Below are 20,319 nucleotides of genomic sequence, written 5' to 3'. Positions count from 1 at the left end.
GTGCAGCAGCCCAAGACTGTATGGCTGCAGACCTGTAGACTCCAGCAGCCAGCTGGTGATGTATGGAGAGACATCCATGCCGTTAAAGTCTCAAAGGAAATGCTTTTGACAAAAACTACAGATTTTTTTCTGTCTATGTCCAGAGATCAAGGATCCACCATGTGGAGTTTATTTATGTCCAGAGATCAAGGATCTAGTGACCAATTGCATATTTATTTACTTAAAGACTCAATAAAATGTTGTTGACATAGAAAACCTGTAAAGTCAACTTTTACCACACAGAAAATTCACAGTAGGTATTGATAAGGGAATCGATAAGGAATCGGATTGATAAGCGGAATCGACAATGGTATCAATATCGATAAAATGCGATAGGCTGCAATTTACGTATGATCCGACTAGTCGACTAATCGCAAAAATAGTCATTGACGAGTCAACTATCAAAATAATCGTTTGTGGCAGCTCTAGTCAGTTAATTTCTCTCAGATAATTTTGTGGATCGGTTGTCTTTGGTTGATTTTTTGTAACTCCTGGTTATTTTGTACCCACATTCATTTCAGGGGTGGGTTTTTCTCTTCCTCGGTACTACAGTTAAGTTTCTCTTTTCTTGGTGCCCGGCGCAGTTCCGTAGGTCCGTTGTCCTAGGAGGTGTTGGCTTTTTTAAGGTTTTATCTCCCATAGCAGATCCAGGTTCACCTTGTGTGCTTGCCACCTGTTCCGTCCAGTCTCCAGGTCGCACACCTGAATCTTCCTTAGTTCAGGCTGGCCATCAGGTCCAGCTCCCCTGACTCATCAGGGGTTGTGAGGGGGTCTTACAGACGTTCCATTGGTGCTGCCACTTTTTCTGCTAGGTTTAGTCGGCCTTCGGCCTCTCCTTTTTGCCTTAGCCTGGCTCATGGTCGCCCTCCGGACTTCTCAGTGGGGAGGTTTCCCTGCCTGCTAGGTTGTTCCCCGCTTAGGTTTTGGTCACCATCCTGTATTGCAATTCCCTTGGGTGCTGGCCCGTGTTCCCTGGTTGCACACAGCCAAGATATCAAAGGAGTGGCTTCAGGAAAACTCTGTGAATGTCCTTGAGTGGCTCAGCCAGAGCCCAGACCTGAATCTGACTGAACATCTCTGGAGAGATCTGAAAATGTCTGTGCACCAACCCGATGAAGCTTGAGAGGTGCTGCAAAGAAGAATGGACAAAACTGCCCAAAGATAGATGCAGAAAGCTTGTGGCATCATATTCAAGAAGAATTGAGCCTGTAATTGCTGCCAAAGTTGCATCAATAAAGTATTGAGCAAAGGCTCTGAATACTTATGTACACATGATTTCTTAGTTTTTTTAAAAAAAATTATTAAATTTATAAATTACATTCTTAATTATAATTAATTAAAAAAATGATGCCAATCATTTTTTTTTTTTTTTTTTTTACTGAAATTGGAGCAACTTTGACCCCTGTATTTTGACTTCTGTGTAATTCAATGACCCCTAGCTGGCTACAGCTACCAACTGTGATATTGATCATATATTTTTGTGAAGGCCACGGTACACTGAGGCTGGATTCCAAGTGTCGTTTGGTCACCTTCAGTGGTGCCAATCAGGTCAAAATTGATGACTGGCTCCTGGATTATTTCGGTGATGATAGAAGTGCAGGTTCATACGTCCACTTTTTTCGACAATTTGTGACTTTTTTCCTTCATTCAGCGATTGCCATGTGACTGAAAACACAATACCATTAGATATTCTGGGTATTTTATGATATTCACTTCATACTTAATCACAAAATGCTTCATTCTCATGCCAAAAAGTTCAATTTCAGAATAATTTCAACACAGATTTGCGGATTTCTTCTGACTGAATTCCATAAATGACGGGCTGGAGGCTACTTGGGATCATACGGAACAAAATGGAACAGACTTTCCTGTAATAAGAGAACTGTGGGAAGCGATGCAGGACAATGATCATCATTCCACAAATAAACATGATCAGATAGACGGTGAGATGAGTGCTGCAGGTCTTTAAGGCCTTCTTGTTCAGAGATTTGTTCTTACTGGTCAGACAGACGACTGTAATCTTAGTGTACGTGAGAACGATGCTGCTGATAGAAGATGTAAGTAAGACCACAGTGAAGGTGAGACCGTAGACATTATTGATGAAGACGCTGTCACAGGATAGTTTGAACAGTCCGGCGTTGTCACAGACAAGATTTGTGATCAGAGTCCTGCATCTGTTGAGTCGGACGGACAGACCGATCAGAATCCCGACCAGAACAAAACCCACTCCCCAGGCAGAGAGCGACAGCTTCCACACCATCTTACTGGTCATGATGGTGGTGTAGTGAAGAGGATTACAGATGGCCACGTATCTGTCAAAAGCCATAATCATGAGCACAGTGTGAGCAGCAGTTGCGCTTAAGTGTAAAAAGAATGCTTGGACGACACACTCGTTATAATTAATGATGCGTTCAGATGTGGACATCAACATGTCTGAGAGTAAACGTGGTATCATGACACAGTTTCCCAGGATGTCGTTTAGTGACAGGTTACAGTAAAGCAGAAACATGGGCTGGTGAAGGTTCTTATTGATAAAAATCAGAAGTGTGATGCCTGCGTTTGCCACCATAATAAACATGTAGGTGAAAAAGACGACGACAAAGACGGCATGAACGTAATCCTCAGAGATATTTAGTCTCTCCATCTGTAGCATCAAACTGTTGTAGGTGTAGTTTTCCATCATCCTGAAACACAATAATGAATCATTGAGGCCAAAGAAAATGTTGAGGTTATGTGGAATTCAATTTTTAAATTTGAAATTATTATAAGTATTTTTGTTGTTGTTCAATAATCTTATAGATAAAAAAAAGTTCTAAGTGAACAAAATTTGTAAAATTGTGTTCATTTATGAGCTCAAATTAAACCCCTAAAACCTAAGCTTGAACAGGAATCAGGTTTTGTGAAATAAAAACGATGCCCCTGTATGTGGAGGCAGGGTCTGAGGAGGTGAGGTTCTGTACTTAAAGAACGTGTGGTTATTTCTAACCATGACAATATGAACATTAAGGCTGTAATAATTTGAATCCACAAAGGTTGAGAGAAGAGGAGACTGGAGGCTGACCTTTAACCCTTCCAGATTCAGGATAACTGCACTGAAAGTCTGGTTCTCTATAGAGATGATCCCAGAGAAGGTCATGGAAAGAAAATTTACGAACTGAGTGCTGACAGAGAACACAAGGGCTGAAATTCTGACACAATAATGCAATAAGTTAGAAATTTAAACCTTCAAAAAATAATAATAATTAAACCTGACTGCATGAAAACAAAAGACAAGAAACACAGTCACAAAAACCAAATAAAAGATAAGAAATCACTGATCTGTTTGGCTGGTTGTGAAATACTGCCACTTGTTTTCCATCAGAACAGATCAAACATCACACTGTGTTAGAGTGTCTGTGTCTCCTCTTACCTCTGGAGATGTGAAGCTTTCGAGGTGGATGACAGTTTTTATCAGCTCCATGAGCAGCTCATGGATCTCCAGCACGACTGGTGTCCAGGTGAAGACGTTGCATCAGAATGATGTCATTCTGTTTTTCATTAGGCAGCCGACTCAACTTCGAAACCAAGTTCTGTTCTCATCAACATGTGGGTGGGCAACTAGCATGTTTACAACCCCAAAAATCAGAAAATGTTCGGATGGTATGAAAAATTCATTTCTTTCTTTTAAATTCAATGCTTTCTCAAGCTGCTTCACACGGGTAAGATCTAACCTTATCAACCCCCCCTAAACAAGCACACAGGCCACAATGGTAAGGACAAACTCCCTCTGGTGTTTCTGAGGAAGAAACCTCAAGCAGACCAGACTCACAGGGGAGACCCACTGCTTACACCATTCTAACAGTTTTAAGGTTTTTACAAAACATGGAAAAAAATCAGAAGAAATACAAAGCAGAAAGAGAGAGAGAGAAAAAAACAGAACAACAAAAACAGAGTCAGTTACTGAGATACAAATGGTCTTGGTGCTTAGTCTCTTTTTCCAGGTATTGAATACATCTGTCAGCATATTTCAAGGCCAGTGACAGGTTTTTCAAGTCCTCTGGTTGCAGGGCTTCAGCATGTCCATAAAACACATGTGGACTGCTTGGTCATACTCCCAGGACCCTTCTAATGTCATTGCGAGGGTAAAGAGCTTGTCCACCATTCAATGACCAGGACAGAACCCCTGAATCTGAAGTTCAAGTAATGGTCTAGAGCCTAGTTAACACTGAGCGGTCCGGGTCGGTTCAGCACGGTACGAAACACTATTTTGTGCATTTACACATTCAGATTTAGGGACGGGTACCAAAGTAACCCACCCGTCTGTACCACCTGTTTGGTACTGTTCACCTGGGGTACCTCAATAATTTAACGGTTACAAAAGTGAGGCGCTGTCCATTGCTGTCCATTGATTGGCTCAGCAGCAAAGCTGAAGTGACAGTCAACATGCAGCCATTCATATACTTCCAACTTATACAGTTTCAAAACCATTCATACACTGAGTAAATCTAAAGTCTTAATCATACCTGTCATGTGGTTTCAGTCAGATTCATCATCATCAGTTTGACAAAAACTGTTATTCTCATGAGATGCCTTTTTTTTTTTTTTTTTTGGAAGACGACGTCTGGAAATATTTTAATTCCTTATCGTGGAAATTACTGAATAAACAGTGTTTTTAAACAAGTTTCTCAGTGTTTTGTCATGTGGATATTTTTGTATTTTCACTGTATTCAGGTTGTGGTCTTTCTTGATGTTTTGGTCTGCTTTGTCTGACTGCATGCTCTTGTCTGGTGTTGAGTCGGGATGTGTCTGGTCCCTTTAGTTTGACACGCCCTCTTCCAGGTTGTTCTCCCTCACCCGTCTCTCATTTTCCCTAATCACTTCTGTTATTTAAACCCCTCTGTTTTCCCATGTCATTGCCAGTTCACTGTTCCTTGTGTCTTCATTCCAGCCTTGTACCACAGTTCTGGATCTTGATTTTTTTTTTTGGCTTTGTCGTGTACTGAAACTTTTGCCTGTTTTTGACCTCAACCTTTTTGTTGGGAAAGTGTAGTGACACGGACCCACAACAGGGGGCGCAAATGAACGGTCAATAGATGAGCCAAAAAGTAACAATTTAATGTTGTGAATGTGCACAACGAACATACAGACAATCACAGAATATCATAACAGTCAATACACAGAGGTGACGTGTGGGCAGGCTCGAGGATAGAAGACGTCTGTCCTGAGAAGAGCCGGAACCACACGATTTCCGCCGCCCCAGAACCTGGTGAATACTGGAGCCGCCAAGTCCCGAATTCCCAGGTGATCACCCGACTGTCGGATCTGGTACTGCTGGCGAAGAACAAAGACAGTCAAGTGTGGGTGTGTGTACACCCAGTAACAACAACGGTGGGAATGCCACCTCCACCTCTCACTCAATACTTGCAGCGCGTCCTCAGAGGAAAAAGAGTGCCGTATTGCACAGCCTCCACAAAAGGACCGGAACTCCTGCAAACACTCACAATAAACAGATTCTCAATATTTCCACAAAGGCTGAGGATATTACCTCCTATGAAGTATGATATCTCGGCAACGAGGTGGAGATGACGTCTGGTCTTTATGGAGTGAGATGATGTTGAGTAGATGGGTGACACCTGTCAAGAGGTAATGAGCGACAGCTGTCACCCCCGGCTGTGTCCATGGCAGCAGCGCCCTCTCGTGCCTGAAGCCCGCACTTCAGGCAGGGCGCCCTCTGGTGGTGGGCCAGCAGTACCTCCTCTTCTGGCGGCCCACACAACACCTTTTGTCATGTTTTGGATACCGTTGTTGATTTTGGCTTGCCTACCTGTGTATTCACCATTGCCTGGCTCTACTGCAGTGGTTTTCAAACTGAGGTGTGCCCCCCCGGGGGGTGCCACAGTTCTTCAGGGGTGTCGCAAGGGATGGGTATCGAGAATCGTTAAGAAATTATTAGATCCACTGACATCAATAGCCTTTTTGCTTAACGATTCCCTTATCGGCCCTTCAGAGCGCCCGTTGTTTTTGAGGGTGTTTTACTGACAAAAGGATCATTTCTTTACGTTGATTGCAGACCCTGCAGCGGGTCTGTAATCAATAGGGTTGGGTATTGAGAACCAGTTCTTTTCGAGTATCGTTAAGAAATTATTAGATCCACCGACATCAACAGCCTTTTTTCTTAACGATTCCCTTATCGGTCCTTCAGAGCGCCCGTTGTTTTTGAGGGTGTTTGTCTGGAAAATGATCATTCCTCTACATTGATTGCAGACCCTGCAGCAGCTCTAATCAACCATTTCTGCAGCGCGACACCACTTTGAAGCATGAACCAATGAAGAAATGCTTCGATCCACGAGCTTGTTGGTTCTTTGATTCACTGCTCTTCAGAAATGGCAAGTCCACTTTTAACCCCTCTCAAAGCCATTAAAATATCGTGAGTCACTTTTGTGTGGATTAAAGTCACTAACTGGGACTCATGTCTTGTTGTAGTCAATAAATGAGACTCGTCCTCCGTTCTGTTGGCACAGCTCTAAATGCTGCGCGGTTCTCTGCAGAGACAGAGTCCAGTCAGAATTAATAACTTCAAAATGAATTGCCACTTTAAATAAAATGACACCTCTTACAAACACTGTAATACAGACAAGAAACTACAATCGACTAAAATGTTTTTTTTTCCTCCCAAAATGAGATGTGCTGCATTCTTTATAAATTACATCCTGACAACATAAATTACATCCTGAAAATAATAAAACAGTAATAATAAAATAATAAAAACAGGCTTTCAGTCTTGACTTAAGTCTTGTCCACGGACTCCGACTGCCTTACAGTAGCAGAAAGACTGTTCCACAGAGCGGGTGTATGGAAAGAAAATGCTCTTTGACTTGCTGATATAGAAAACCTGTAAAGCCTACTTTTAGTACACAAAAAATTCACAAGAGGTATCGATAAGGGAATCGATAAGGAATTGGATCGATAAGCGGAATCGATAATGGTTTCGATATCAATAAAATCTTAGCGATACCATCCCTAGCCACTTCTGCAGTGGCTGTTCACACAGCTCCAAATCCTGCGCCGCTCTCTGCCAAGTCAAGTTAGAGTCCGACCAGAATTTATAACTTCAAAGGGAATCAGAGTTTTAAATCAAACATTGTAACACAGACAACTATTCATTTCTTCTCTGAGGTGGGGGGACTCACCTATTCATTGGTTCTGTAATGTGGGGGGGGGGGGGGGTCACTCTCCCACTCTTTGAAAAGCCCTGCTCTACTGTAAACCCCTTTTTACACACTAAGCTTCTGTATGAGTCTCACATTTGTGTCCAACCTTTTTGAGTCCACGTTCTTGACATGTTTGTCTACTCTGGGTGTGTTTCTTGTCTGAACCAAAGGATGCCAGCGCTTTGTCCCACCAACAAGAAGAATAACTTATTTTAAAAGTTGTAAGCGTCACAGCCCTCCATGTAAGCTTGCGACTCCGGCAAGGACGGTCACATTCCTCCCCTCTCCTCTCCTCCTTTTTCTGTTCTCTATCTCTGCTCCGACCTTCAAAGTCCCAGCTTCATCAGACTGTGAATTCTTCAAATTAAGATTTGGATTAACCATGGAATTGATCAGCTGGTCTGTCAACGCTACTGACACCATTTTTTCGACAAGGAAATCAGGGTTGGGGGAACCTGTGTGCCCTGATGGAACCTACCCAGCGGGCTATGCTCCCGACACCTGAGAGATGGGGTGTGACATGCTTGGCTCCACTCTCTGTGGAAGACGTTGAGGATTTATTTTTATTCACTTTATGGTCGGAGGTTGGCACTGATTGGTTTGTGTGCTGCCCTGACCCACAGGAATATTAGCAAGACGGTTGCTTCCAGAATCTCGTCCCTTCATCAGTCCATCATGATTAATGAGTTGGGCAATGCTGTGTAATCTCAGACTGTGTTAACTCTTGAACTCAAAGGCAAAATGGATACCATCTCTGAGCATAAACGCTGCATTTCAAAGGAATGTGCTGCTGAGGACCGGAGAATATTCTTCATAAATTTGGACTCTAGACAGTCAGAGGTGCAGTAAATGAAATTCTGTATCTCTCCATCTAACATCAACATGGCAGCCTTATCAGCTCCTGAAGGCCAAATATGCTGTTCTTCCCCCAGAAGGATCTACGGCCTTGGTGAAGGAACCCCCGCCCCCCCCCAGGTTGCTGTTGCCTGGCAACATCAGACTTTACACACACAAGGACAGAAACTGACAGAAATTTAACTCATCTGCACACAACACGTCTCTCTCCCTCCATCTCTATTACCTTCCCTCCCCCCGTGTCTCTCCACTCCCCTTACCCTGGCTTCCTCCCTGCAACCTCGAAGGTAGCACTGTTTTTACTGCTGCAGCCTTCAACCCCCCAAGTTGGGCAGCGCGGGCCCCCCCTGCTGCAGTATTCACCCACGTTGCCTCAATTCGGATGACAGACTGCCTCAAGTTTAGTGCACATAAACAATGTCAAATGTACGAGGTCTGTTAGAAAAGTATCCGACCTTTTTATTTTTTTCAAAAACCATATGGATTTGAATCACGTGTGATTACATCAGACATGCTTGAACCCTCGTGGGCATGCGAGAGTTTTTTCACGCCTGTCGGTTACGTCATTCGCCTGTGGGCAGTCTGTGAGTGAGGAGTGGCCCACCCTCTCGTCGTTTTTTTCATTGTTTAGGAATGGCTCAGAGACTGCTGCTTTGTTTGATCAAAATTTTTTCAAAAACTGTAAGGCACAACTGAGTGGACACCATTCGATAAATTCAGCTGGTTTTCTGTGAAAATTTTAACGGCTGATGAGAGATTTTGGTCTGTTAGTGTCGCTTTAAGGAGGGCCCATGGCGCCTGACGGCGATCTGCGCTCCGAGGCGGCGTCGTCTCGCTGTTTCAAGCTGAAAACTTCCACATTTCACTCTCTGTTCACCCAGGTCGTCGTCAGAGAACAGAGAAGTTTCAGAAGAGGTCGGCATGAGGAGTTTATGCGGACATTCCACTGTTAAAGGAGATTTTGTAATGAAAGAACGTGCAGGCAGATTCGCATGTGGGGCCGGACCCGACCGCGGGGGGTCGCGACAGGAAAAACACCTCCATTGGAAACCTGCGGCACACCACCAACCAAAATAATATTATAATGCTATTACCTCTGGTTTTGGGCAAAACCCAATTATCACAATAGAAAATCGATACAGAAAACACCGCATTTCGAAAATCCTCAAGCATTTTGAGCTCTGATATGAAGTAGGGGTGTCACGATTAGGAATTTCTGGAGATGATTAATTGTCAGACAAATAATTGCGATTGACAAATATATTGTCTATTTGTTTTTCTTTTTTTCCCCTTCTTTATATTCTACTATTGTAGTATAATTACACACCTCTGGAAGAACATTTGGCTTCTGTGAGTGGAGAAACTGGGAATGGTGCAACATTTTTATTTTTATCTTTTTACATCTTTTTACGGGTGCATTTTACATACAGTCCCAACTTTTTCTGATTTGTGGTTGTTTCTGTTGCATTTCTGAAATTGTTTCTCCTCATCAGTCACGTTTTGTGCTTAAACAGTGCATTAAGCTCAAGATTGTGTTGTGAAAGTGTAGTGACACGGACCCACAACAGGGGGCATAAATGAACGGACAATAGATGGAGTTAAATTTGAACACTTTACTGTTGTGAATGCCACAACCACACACAGCAGATTATAGAATGAATACGAAGTCAATGGATAAAGGTGTCGTGTGGGCAGGCTCGACGATAGGAGACGTCCGTCTAGAGAAGAACCGGAACCACACGATTTCCTCCGCCACCGAACCCGAAGGATACTGGAGCTGCCAGGTCCCGAGTCCCTCAGGTGGCCACCGTCTCCGCGTGTCGGATCTGGTACTGCTGGCGAAGAGCAAAGACAGTCAAGTGTGGGTGTGTGTACACCCAGTAACAACAATAGTGGAGAATCCACCTCCACCTCTCACACACACTCGTGCAGCTCCTGTCTTAAACACTTATCTGGTGGGGGTGTAAAGCGAGGCTGTCTCTGGTCCCGCCAATCTCCAGAAAGTACACTCCGCAGGAAAACAGCTGCAAAAACGAGTTTACTACACACAGTACGGCACAGATTCAGGCTGAGGATGTTACCTCCGTAGAAGAACGAAATCTCTGCGACATGGTGGAGGTGTCATCCTGCTTTTATCCTGGGTGAAGTGCAGATGATCGGTGACAGCTGTCATAGTTGATGAGTGACAGCTGTCACCTCGGCTGTTCTTGTGAGGCGGTAGCGCCCTCTCGTGCCTGAAGCCCACACTTCAGGCAGGGTGCCCTCTGGTGGTGGGCCAGCAGTACCTCCTCTTCTGGTGGCCCACACAACAGGATCCCCCCCTCAAGCTCCTCTTCACCCAGGAGCGTTCTTCGGGTCCATACCCCTCCCAGTCCACCAAATATTGGAAAACCCGGCCCATTCGATGGACGTCCAGGAGCCGGCGCACTGTCCAAGCTGGCTCCCCGTCGATGATACGGGCAGGAGGCGGCGCCGGACCGGGTGTACAGAGGGGTGAGGTGTGATGTGGTTTCAATCTTGAAATGTGGAATACTGGATGAATCCGCAGTGAGGCCGGGAGTTGGAGCCTCACTGCGGCGGGACTGAGGATCTTGAGGCTCTTGAAGGGCCCTATGTACCGGTCCTTCAGTTTGGGGGAATCCACCTGGAGGGGAATGTCCCTTGTGGATAGCCACACCTCCTGCCCGGGCCGATATGCGGGGGCCGGGGACCGTCGACGGTCTGCATGGGTCTTTGCCCTCGTCCGGGCCCTCAACAAGGCCGAACGGGCAGTGCGCCACACCCGACGGCATCTCCGCAGGTGGGCCTGGACCGAGGGTACACCGACCTCTCCCTCCACCACAGGAAACAAAGGGGGCTGGTACCCCAGACACACCTCGAACGGGGAGAGGCCGGTGGCAGAGGACACTTGGCTGTTATGCGCATACTCGATCCAGGCCAGGTGTTCACTCCAAGCCGTCGGGTGTGCGGATGTGGTACATCGCAGGGCCTGCTCCAGCTCTTGGTTAGCACGTTCAGCCTGTCCGTTGGTCTGAGGGTGATACCCAGACGAGAGGCTCACGGTGGCCCCCAGCTCCCGGCAGAAACTTCTCCAAACCTGCGAGGAAAACTGGGGACCACGATCTGAGACGATGTCTGTTGGTATCCCATGCAGACGTACGACATGGTGGACCAGGAGATCCGTTGTCTCCTGGGCCGACGGGAGCTCCGGGAGGGCCACGAAGTGGGCCGCCTTGGAGAACCAGTCCACTATCGTGAGGATGGTGGTGTGCCCCCGGGACGGCGGGAGGCCCGTGACAAAATCCAATCCAATGTGGGACCAGGGGCGATGAGGCACAGGAAGCGACTGAAGGAGTCCCTGTGCCTTTTGGTGGTCCGCCTTGCCCCTGGTGCAGGTGGTGCAGGCCTGGATGTATGCCCAGACGTCAGCCTCCAGAGACGCCCACCAGAAGCGCTGCTGGACCACTGCCACGGTCCTACGCACCCCTGGGTGGCAGGAGAGCTTGGACCCGTGACAGAAGTCCAGGACGGCAGCCCTGGCTTCTGGTGGGACGTATAGTCTGTTCTTTGGTCCTGTTCCGGGATCCGGGCTCCGTGACAGGGCCTCCCGGACGGTCTGCTCCACGTCCCAGGTAAGGGTGTCCACGATAGTGGACTCCGGTACGATGGGTTCCGGTGGATCCGACAGCTCGGTTTTGACTTCATGTTCATGCACCTGGGACAAGGCATCCGACCTCTGGTTCTTGGTCCCGGGGTGGTAGGTGATTCGGAAGTCAAAACGGCCGAAGAACAGTGACCAGCGGGCTTGCCTGGGGTTCAGCCGCCTGGCGGTCCTGATATACTCCAGGTTCCGGTGGTCAGTGAAAACCGTAAATGGCACTGACGCTCCCTCCAACAGGTGTCTCCACTCCTCAAGAGCCTCTTTCACTGCTAGGAGTTCTCGATTGCCCACGTCATAGTTCCGTTCTGCTGGGGTCAACCTGCGGGAGAAATAGGCACACGGGTGAAGAATCTTATCGGTCTCTCTGCTCTGGGATAGCACGGCTCCTATCCCTGAGTCATAGGCGTCCACTGCAACCACAAACTGGCGACTGGGATCAGGCTGCACCAAGACGGGTGCAGTCGAGAAGCGCTGTTTCAACTCCCTGAACGCGGCTTCGCACCAATCCGACCAGGTGAAGGGGACTTTTGGAGAGGTCAGGGCTGTCAGGGGGCTAACTACCTGACTATACCCCTTAATGAACCTCCTGTAAAAATTGGCGAAGCCGAGGAACTGTTGCAGCTTCCTACGGCTCGTAGGTTGGGGCCAGTCTCTCACCGCCGCGACCTTGGCCGGATCCGGGGTGACGGAGTTGGAGGAGATTATAAACCCCAGGAAGGACAAAGAGGTGCGATGAAACTCACACTTCTCGCCCTTCACAAACAGCCGGTTCTCCAACAACCGCTGCAGGACCTGACGTACATGCTGGACATGGGTCTCGGGATCCGGAGAAAAGATGAGTATATCGTCCAGATATACGAAGACGAATCGGTGCAGGAAGTCCCGCAAGACGTCGTTAACCAAGGCTTGGTGGCGTTGGTGAGGCCGAACGGCATGACCAGGTACTCAAAGTGACCTAACGGGGTGTTAAATACCGTCTTCCATTCATCTCCCTTCCGGATCCGAACCAGGTGATACGCATTCCTAAGATCCAGCTTAGTAAAGATTTTGGCTCCATGCAGGGGGGTGAACACGGAATCTAACAACGGCAATGGGTATCGGTTGCGAACCGTAATTTCATTCAGCCCCCTGTAATCAATGCATGGACGGAGTCCGCCATCTTTCTTGCCCACAAAAAAGAAACCTGCACCCATCGGGGAGGTGGAGTTCCGGATCAGCCTGGCAGCTAATGAGTCCCGGATGTAGGTCTCTATTGATTCGCGCTCAGGTCGTGAGAGGTTATACAGCCTGCTGGATGGGAACTCAACGCCTGGAATCAGATCTATGGCACAATCGTACGGACAGTGCGGGGGAAGGGCAAGAGCCAGATCCTTGCTGAAGACATCAGCAAGATCGTGGTACTCAACCGGCACCGCCGTCAGATTGGGAGGGACTTTGACCTCCTCCTTAGCATGTAAACCGGGAGGAACCGAGGATCCTAAACACGCCCGATGGCAGGTTTCGCTCCACTGAACCACCACCCCAGACGGCCAATCAATCCGTGGATTGTGTTTCAACATCCACGGGAAGCCCAAAATCACGCGGGAGGTAGAAGGAGTAACAAAAAACTCGATCTCCTCCCGATGATTCCCAGACACCACCAGAGTTACAGGTTGTGTCTTGTGCATGATTAAAGGGAGAAGGGTGCCATCTAGTGCCCGCACCTGCAATGGCGAAGGAAGCGCCACCAGAGGGAGCCCTACCTCCCTTGCCCATCTGCTGTCTAGCAGATTCCCTTCGGACCCCGTGTCCACCAGTGCTGGAGCTTGAAGGGTTAAATCCCCGCTCAGGATTGTAACTGGGAGTCGTGTGGCAATATGTGTGTGTCCCACGTGAATGTTATGACCCCCCCTTAGCCCAGTCTCTAAGACCGGGTGTTGTCGTTTTGGCCGTTTGGGGCAGTTTTTCTGTATGTGCTCTTTTGAGCTGCAGAGAAAACACTCCCCGCGGACCAGCCTCCTCATTCTGTCAGCTGTTCTCATTTTGGCCCTGTGCATTTCCCTAGCAACGTCAGCAGGGGGAGCTGTTGCCCCACGGAGCGCTGTGGCTGTGGAGCGTGGGGAGGGCGGAACCTTTTTGAACCCGGAAGGGAGAGGGACGGCGCGTGCCCGGCCACGTCCTTCGCCTCGCTCCCGACGGCGTTCCTCCAACCGATTGTCTAACCGTATAACGAGATCGATAAGCCCATCTAAATCCCGCGGTTCTTCCTTAGCTACCAGGTGCTCCTTCAGGACCGACGACAGTCCGTTTATGAAGGCGGCGCGGAGCGCAACGTTATTCCAGCTGGACCTCGCAGCCGCGATGCGGAAGTCGACTGCATATTCAGCTGCGCGCCGGCGCCCCTGTCGCATTGACAGCAGCACTGTTGAAGCGGTCTCTCCTCTGTTAGGGTGATCAAACACTGTTCTGAACTCCCTCACAAACCCATTATACGTATGAAGGAGCCGTGACTTTTGCTCCCAAAGCGCCGTAGCCCAAGCGCGTGCCTCTCCTCGAAGCAGATTCATTACATAAGCTACTTTACTAGCATCAGACACGTACATGACGGGACATTGTGCAAAGACGAGCGAACACTGCATGAGAAAGTCCGCGCATGTCTCCACACAACCTCCGTACGGCTCTGGGGGGCTTATGTATGCTTCAGGGGATGGTAGGAGGGGTAGTTGAACGACCACTGGAATATTCATATCTTGCACAGGGTCGGCAGGAGGAGGAGCTGCAGCAGCGCCCTGAGCGCTCGCTGCCACCTGTGCGGAGAGAGCCTCCACCCTACGGTTCAGGAGGATGTTTTGCTCGGTCATCTGATCCAACCGAGCCGTAAAGGCAGTGAGGATGTGCTGCAACTCACCAATCACACCTCCTGCAGACGCCTGTGCACCCTGCTCTCCCATTGGCCGTTCAATCGCTGGGTGATGCCCCTCGGAGTCCATGACGCTGGCCGAGATATCCTGTTGTGAAAGTGTAGTGACACGGACCCACAACAGGGGGCGTAAATGAACGGACAATAGATGGAGTTAAATTTGAACACTTTACTGTTGTGAATGCCACAACCACACACAGCAGATTATAGAATGAATACAAAGTCAATGGATAAAGGTGTCGTGTGGGCAGGCTCGACGATAGGAGACGTCCGTCTAGAGAAGAACCGGAACCACACGATTTCCTCCGCCACCGAACCCGAAGGATACTGGAGCCGCCAGGTCCCGAGTCCCTCAGGTGGCCACCGTCTCCGCGTGTCGGATCTGGTACTGCTGGCGAAGAGCAAAGACAGTCAAGTGTGGGTGTGTGTACACCCAGTAACAACAATAGTGGAGAATCCACCTCCACCTCTCACACACACTCGTGCAGCTCCTGTCTTAAACACTTATCTGGTGGGGGTGTAAAGCGAGGCTGTCGCCGGTCCCGCCAATCTCCAGAAAGTACACTCTGCAGGAAAACAGCTGCAAAAACGAGTTTACTACACACAGTACGGCACAGATTCAGGCTGAGGATGTTACCTCCATAGAAGAACGATATCTCGGCGACGTGGTGGAGGTGTCATCTTGCTTTTATTCGGGGTGAAGTGCAGATGATCGGTGACAGCTGTCATAGTTGATGAGTGACAGCTGTCACCTCGGCTGTTCCTGTGAGGCGGCAGCGCCTGCTTGTGCCTGAAGCCCACACTTCAGGCAGCGCGCCCTCTGGTGGTGGGCCAGCAGTACCTCCTCTTCTGGCGGCCCACACAACAGATTGAACAAATAAATACCTTTGGAAAATAACAGCTGTTAAAGTTCAGAGTTCTCACCTGGTTTTTGTGATCTCTGCGTCTGAACATTGTTTTTTTTTTTTTGTGGCTCAGTTCATTCATATATTCTCATTTTTTAAATATGTTTTTAAAGATATTTGAACGTTTATTTCATCTCATGATCTCATAAATTCAGCATACAACGCGCACATGGTGTGAACAGGACGGTAACGGCAGAATCACACCTTCAGAGAAAGTTCAGAGAGAAGTAAAGGCAGCTTCACGTTTCCGTTTTGTTAATGTTCACTCGGGTTAAAATCCTCTCTCTGCTCCGCGCTCGCTGCGCACTGAACGTGTCGCGCCTGCATTCAGGAATCTCCCTCACCCACCCCCTCCCTCACCCACCCCCTCCCTCACAGTCTGCAGCCTGTTAACTCCGCGCGCGTGCACACACAGACACACATTTTAGACGGCACTGTTTTAATCGGCCGTCAGCCTCCTTGTTATTGTCCCGCCTTAAGACGAGAGCGAAGCTGCAGGACGTTTGACATCAGATTCTGAGTCGTTTTATGCTTTGTGGATAAAATAAATAATTCACGGTAATCGCGAATATGAAAAATAATCGCGAATATGAAAAATACCCACGGCACCGTGCCGCAGCACCCCGGTTGAGAATCACTGCCTTAATGGACAAGTTGGAACATGCCCAAGCTGTTAAACAATTTCTCAGATACTCACTTGTTGAAAGCCATTAAAAGCCGCCTGAATTTTACAAATGGTTTTCAACACGGAGGTGTTTTTCCTGTCGCGGCGCAGACGGATTTGCGTCGTCGTCACGGAACCAACTCGGCGAATTTGCCCACACATTCTTTTATTACAAAATCTCCTTTAACAGTGGAATGTCCGCATAAACTCCTCATGCCGACTTCTTCTAAAACTTCTCTGTTCTCTGATGATGACCTGGGTGAACAGAGCCTTAAATTAGGATGTTTTCAGCTCGAAACAGCCAGACGGACGCCACCTTCGACCGTGCCGCGCAGATCCGCTTTTGTGAGCTGTCCTCTCACCGTCCTCCCTCCTTCACGGCAGACCAGGTCAGGAGAGAGCTAAGGAGACTCCACCCCAGGAAGGCAGCAGGCCCGGATAAAGTGTGTCCCAGAATGCTTAAGGCCTGCACCAACCAACTGGGGGAACCCCTCCAGCATGTTTTCAACCTGAACTTGCGTCTCAGAAAGGCCCCAGTCACATGGAAGACATCCTGTGTCATTCCAGTTCCTAAGAAGGCACACCCGAAGGAGCTGAATGACTACAGGCCAGTCGCTTTGACATCCCACGTGATGAAGACCATGGAGCAACTGCTGATGAGCGTCCTCAGACCTCAGGTCAGACATGCTGAGGACCCACTGCAGTTTGCATACAGGGAGAAGGTGAGAGTGGAGGACGCCATCCTCTACCTCCTTCACAGGGCCCACTCTCATCTGGACAGGGGTAACAGCGCTGTGAGGGTCATGTTTTTTGACTTTTCCAGTGCCTTCAACACCATCCAGCCCCTGCTACTGAGAGACAAGCTCATGGAGATGGAGGTGGACACTCATCTGGTCACCTGGATCACTGATTATTTAACTGGAAGACCACAATACGTCAGACTCAGTAACTGCACCTTGGACACAGTGATCAGCAGCACTGGAGCACCACAAGGAACTGTGCTCTCTCCAGTTCTGTTCACTCTGTACACATCAGACTTCAATTACAACTCGGAGTCGTGCCACATGCAGAAGTTTTCAGACGACACTGCTATTGTGGGATGTGTGCGAGAGGGACAGGAAAGAGAGTACAGGGACCTGATACAGGACTTTGTGGAGTGGTGCAAATCAAACCACCTGCAGCTGAACATTGCCAAAACAAAGGAGATGGTAGTGGACTTCAGAAGGTCCGGGCCCACTCTGCAGCCAGTCTCCATTGAGGGGGTCGATGTGGAGGTGGCCCAGACTTACAAATATCTGGGGACACTTATGGACGATAGGTTGGATTGGTCAGCCAATACTGACACCCTCTACAGGAAGGGACAGAGCAGACTGTACTTCCTGAGGAGGTTAGGGTCCTTCAGGATCTGTCATAAACTCCTGTGAATGTTCTACCAGTCTGTGGTAGCCAGTGTCCTCTTCTCTGTGGTGGTCTGCTGGGGGAGCAGCATGAAGAGGAGGGACGCCGGGCGACTGGACAGGCTGGTGAGGAAAGCTGGTTTAGTGCTGGGAACAGAGCTGGAGACACTAACATCAGTGGCAGAGAGAAGGACCCTCTGTAAACTGCTGGCCATCATGGACAATGTTGAGCACCCTCTGCACAGCGCCATCATCAGGCAGAGGAGCTCATTCAGCGACAGACTGCTGTCCCAGTCCTGCCACACGGACAGATTCAGGAAGTCTTTTGTCCCTCAGGCCATCAGACTGTTCAACTCTTCCCATCTCAGTAAGAAATAATCCTGTGACACATCTGTTTGACCTTTTATTGCTTTCTTTTGCACTACCAACACTGTTTACACTGCTTACTTCTTTGCACAACCTACACTGTTCACATTGTGTACTGTTTACATCTGTGCTACCTCCTCACTACTGCACTACTACATTTACTCCTCCGTCATATTCTCTGAGACTGGATGCTGCACTTGCACACAAATTTATTTTATTTTTAGTTAGTAGCTTTTATTGATTAGTCCATTTTTCTTTTATTTACTTAACCCTATTTTGTGTGTCTGGTGCAATGTGTGTGTCTTGTCTCATGTGTAAGCTGCTGGATGCCTTGAATTTCCCTCTGGGATCAATAAAGTATCTATCTATCTATCTATCTAAAGTGAAAGAAACTCCACAATCTCTCATCAGCCGTTAAACTTTTCACCGAAAACCAGCTGAATTTCTCGAATAGTGTCCACTCGGATATCCCTCACAGGTCCTGAAAAAATTTTGATAAAGCAACGCGCGCCGTCTCCAGCAGCGTCTCAGACAACGGATTTCAGCCGAGAGGGCTGGACCAGTGCTCACTCAAAGCCTGCCCACAGGCGAATGACGTCACCGACGCGTGAAAAAACTCACGCATGCGCACGAGGGTTCAAGCACGTCTGGTGTAATCGCACGTGATTCAAATCCATATAGTTTTTTTTTTTATAAAACTGCCGGTTAGTTTTCTAATAGACCTCGTATATGTGTTGTCTTTAATTCTGACGTTTGCCATTATTACGGTAAACAAGTAATAATTGTGGTTTAATTGCTGTATCTTGTCTGAGGTTACTGGAGTATAAACGTAATTTCGTTGTTGTTGCATCCGTGTAATGACAACGACAATAAATCTCATATCATATCGTATTCACACCAAAGCTTACCAGTCAAATCCATCGTCTTTTCAGCATTCTGCTTGCGATGAAAATAAATCCCATTAAGGATCCACCAAGACAAATTTTAAAAAATGTTAAATTACACTGTGTGGACTCGTGTGGAGGGTTTGAGGCCACACAACAGCTTATGTGCTCTTGATGATGTGCATGTTGACGTCTCACTCTCCCATGCTCCACCTACCAAACACAAGGGTAATGCTGGCAGGGAAATGCAAGCCAACCCAATGCCATACCGATCCAGACCGCTCGGTGGAAATGAGCCATTAAGTCTCCTCTCTTGTAGCCTGGCATAAGCTTCCCCAGGGAGGCTAAGAAGTGTGATGACCCTGTAATTGGAACAGACTCTCTTTGATAAAGATTTAGTTACATCTCAGCTCAGGATACAGACTGCAGATCCCTGGAGATTGCACCATCAGGTGGCAACTTCAAATGCCAAGCTACTTCAGGAATCATCACTTATTCCACCAAATGACAATAGAAAGCCAGATAGTTGATGACCTGATGTCGGGATACACTCATTGTCTGCCTGGGTTGTTGCCAAACACAACACAGGGTGGTTCTGTAGTGTGGTAGATCAGGAAACAGGCACCAACAGCACATCCACCAGACCTGACACAGATATGACTCCATTATTCTTGCAGCTGCATATTATTTACTGATACATATGACATATTTAGCAATTATTAAAACAAAAATTCAATTGAGAAATTTGTCAGGGACTGACTCATGTTGCCCGATGACCCGAACTTAGATAAGCGGTTAAAGATGTGCGTGTGTGTGTGACTCATGTTGATGGACAGAAATGGCCATAAATCATTTCAATTTTATTCTGTAGACTGGATGAAAACATTTACATTGACTGGTTATACAATATGTGGATGACATTCTCCATGTATATTTGGAGTTTTGTTAGCGATGGCATAAAATGTGTGACCAGTCAACAGGAAGCCTGTGTGTGCGTGTGTGTACACGTGTGTGTGGCCGTCTATAGTCTGGCACTGTGATTGGGATCTTGGTGGATTGCACTCTAAATTCCATTTATTAAGTAAAGCAACTACGTTGAAGTATGTGGTCGTGATAGCCGTTGGATGTGAAACAGTGTGCTCCAAAACACTCGCCAAAGTGTGATGAATCGTAGCAGCCACGCCTTTTGACCTACATCAATTCTTTTGATAAGTTTTGTTCAGCATAGGGTCATAGTGATGTGTCCCAATTTGAAGACGATTGGATGAAATCCCTAGGGTGAGTTCATTCAAATGTAAGTAGTGGAAATGGCCAAAATAACCTCAAAATTGAAACTCAAAATCAAAACGCACGACTTCCTGTCGACATTTCACCACAACATTAAGAGAGTTTTGTGCATCCCAGCATGGTAAATGTGTGTACTAAATTTCGTGAGGCTATGACATAAAAACCTGACATA

At 47.6% G+C, this 20,319-nt stretch overlaps 1 protein-coding gene across 1 annotated transcript; it reads right to left on the bottom strand.

The window, feature by feature from the left end:
• Positions 1-1,801: 1,801 nt before the first annotated feature.
• Positions 1,802-2,719, bottom strand: LOC117516485 (olfactory receptor 52N5-like). The gene has a single exon (XM_034177394.1). It carries the CDS (start codon positions 2,717-2,719, stop codon positions 1,802-1,804), a length of 918 nt encoding a protein of 305 aa, XP_034033285.1.
• Positions 2,720-20,319: the final 17,600 nt, after the last annotated feature.

Source organism: Thalassophryne amazonica, chromosome 9, assembly GCF_902500255.1.
Source record: "Thalassophryne amazonica chromosome 9, fThaAma1.1, whole genome shotgun sequence".
Classification (NCBI taxonomy): Eukaryota; Metazoa; Chordata; class Actinopteri; order Batrachoidiformes; family Batrachoididae; genus Thalassophryne; species Thalassophryne amazonica.
This window is presented reverse-complemented; position numbering and strand designations above follow the sequence as displayed.

Excerpts from the sequence above, each read along its gene's own strand:
- LOC117516485 (XM_034177394.1), bottom strand. The coding sequence starts at position 2,719 with ATGGAAAACTACACCTACAACAGTTTGATGCTACAGATGGAGAGACTA.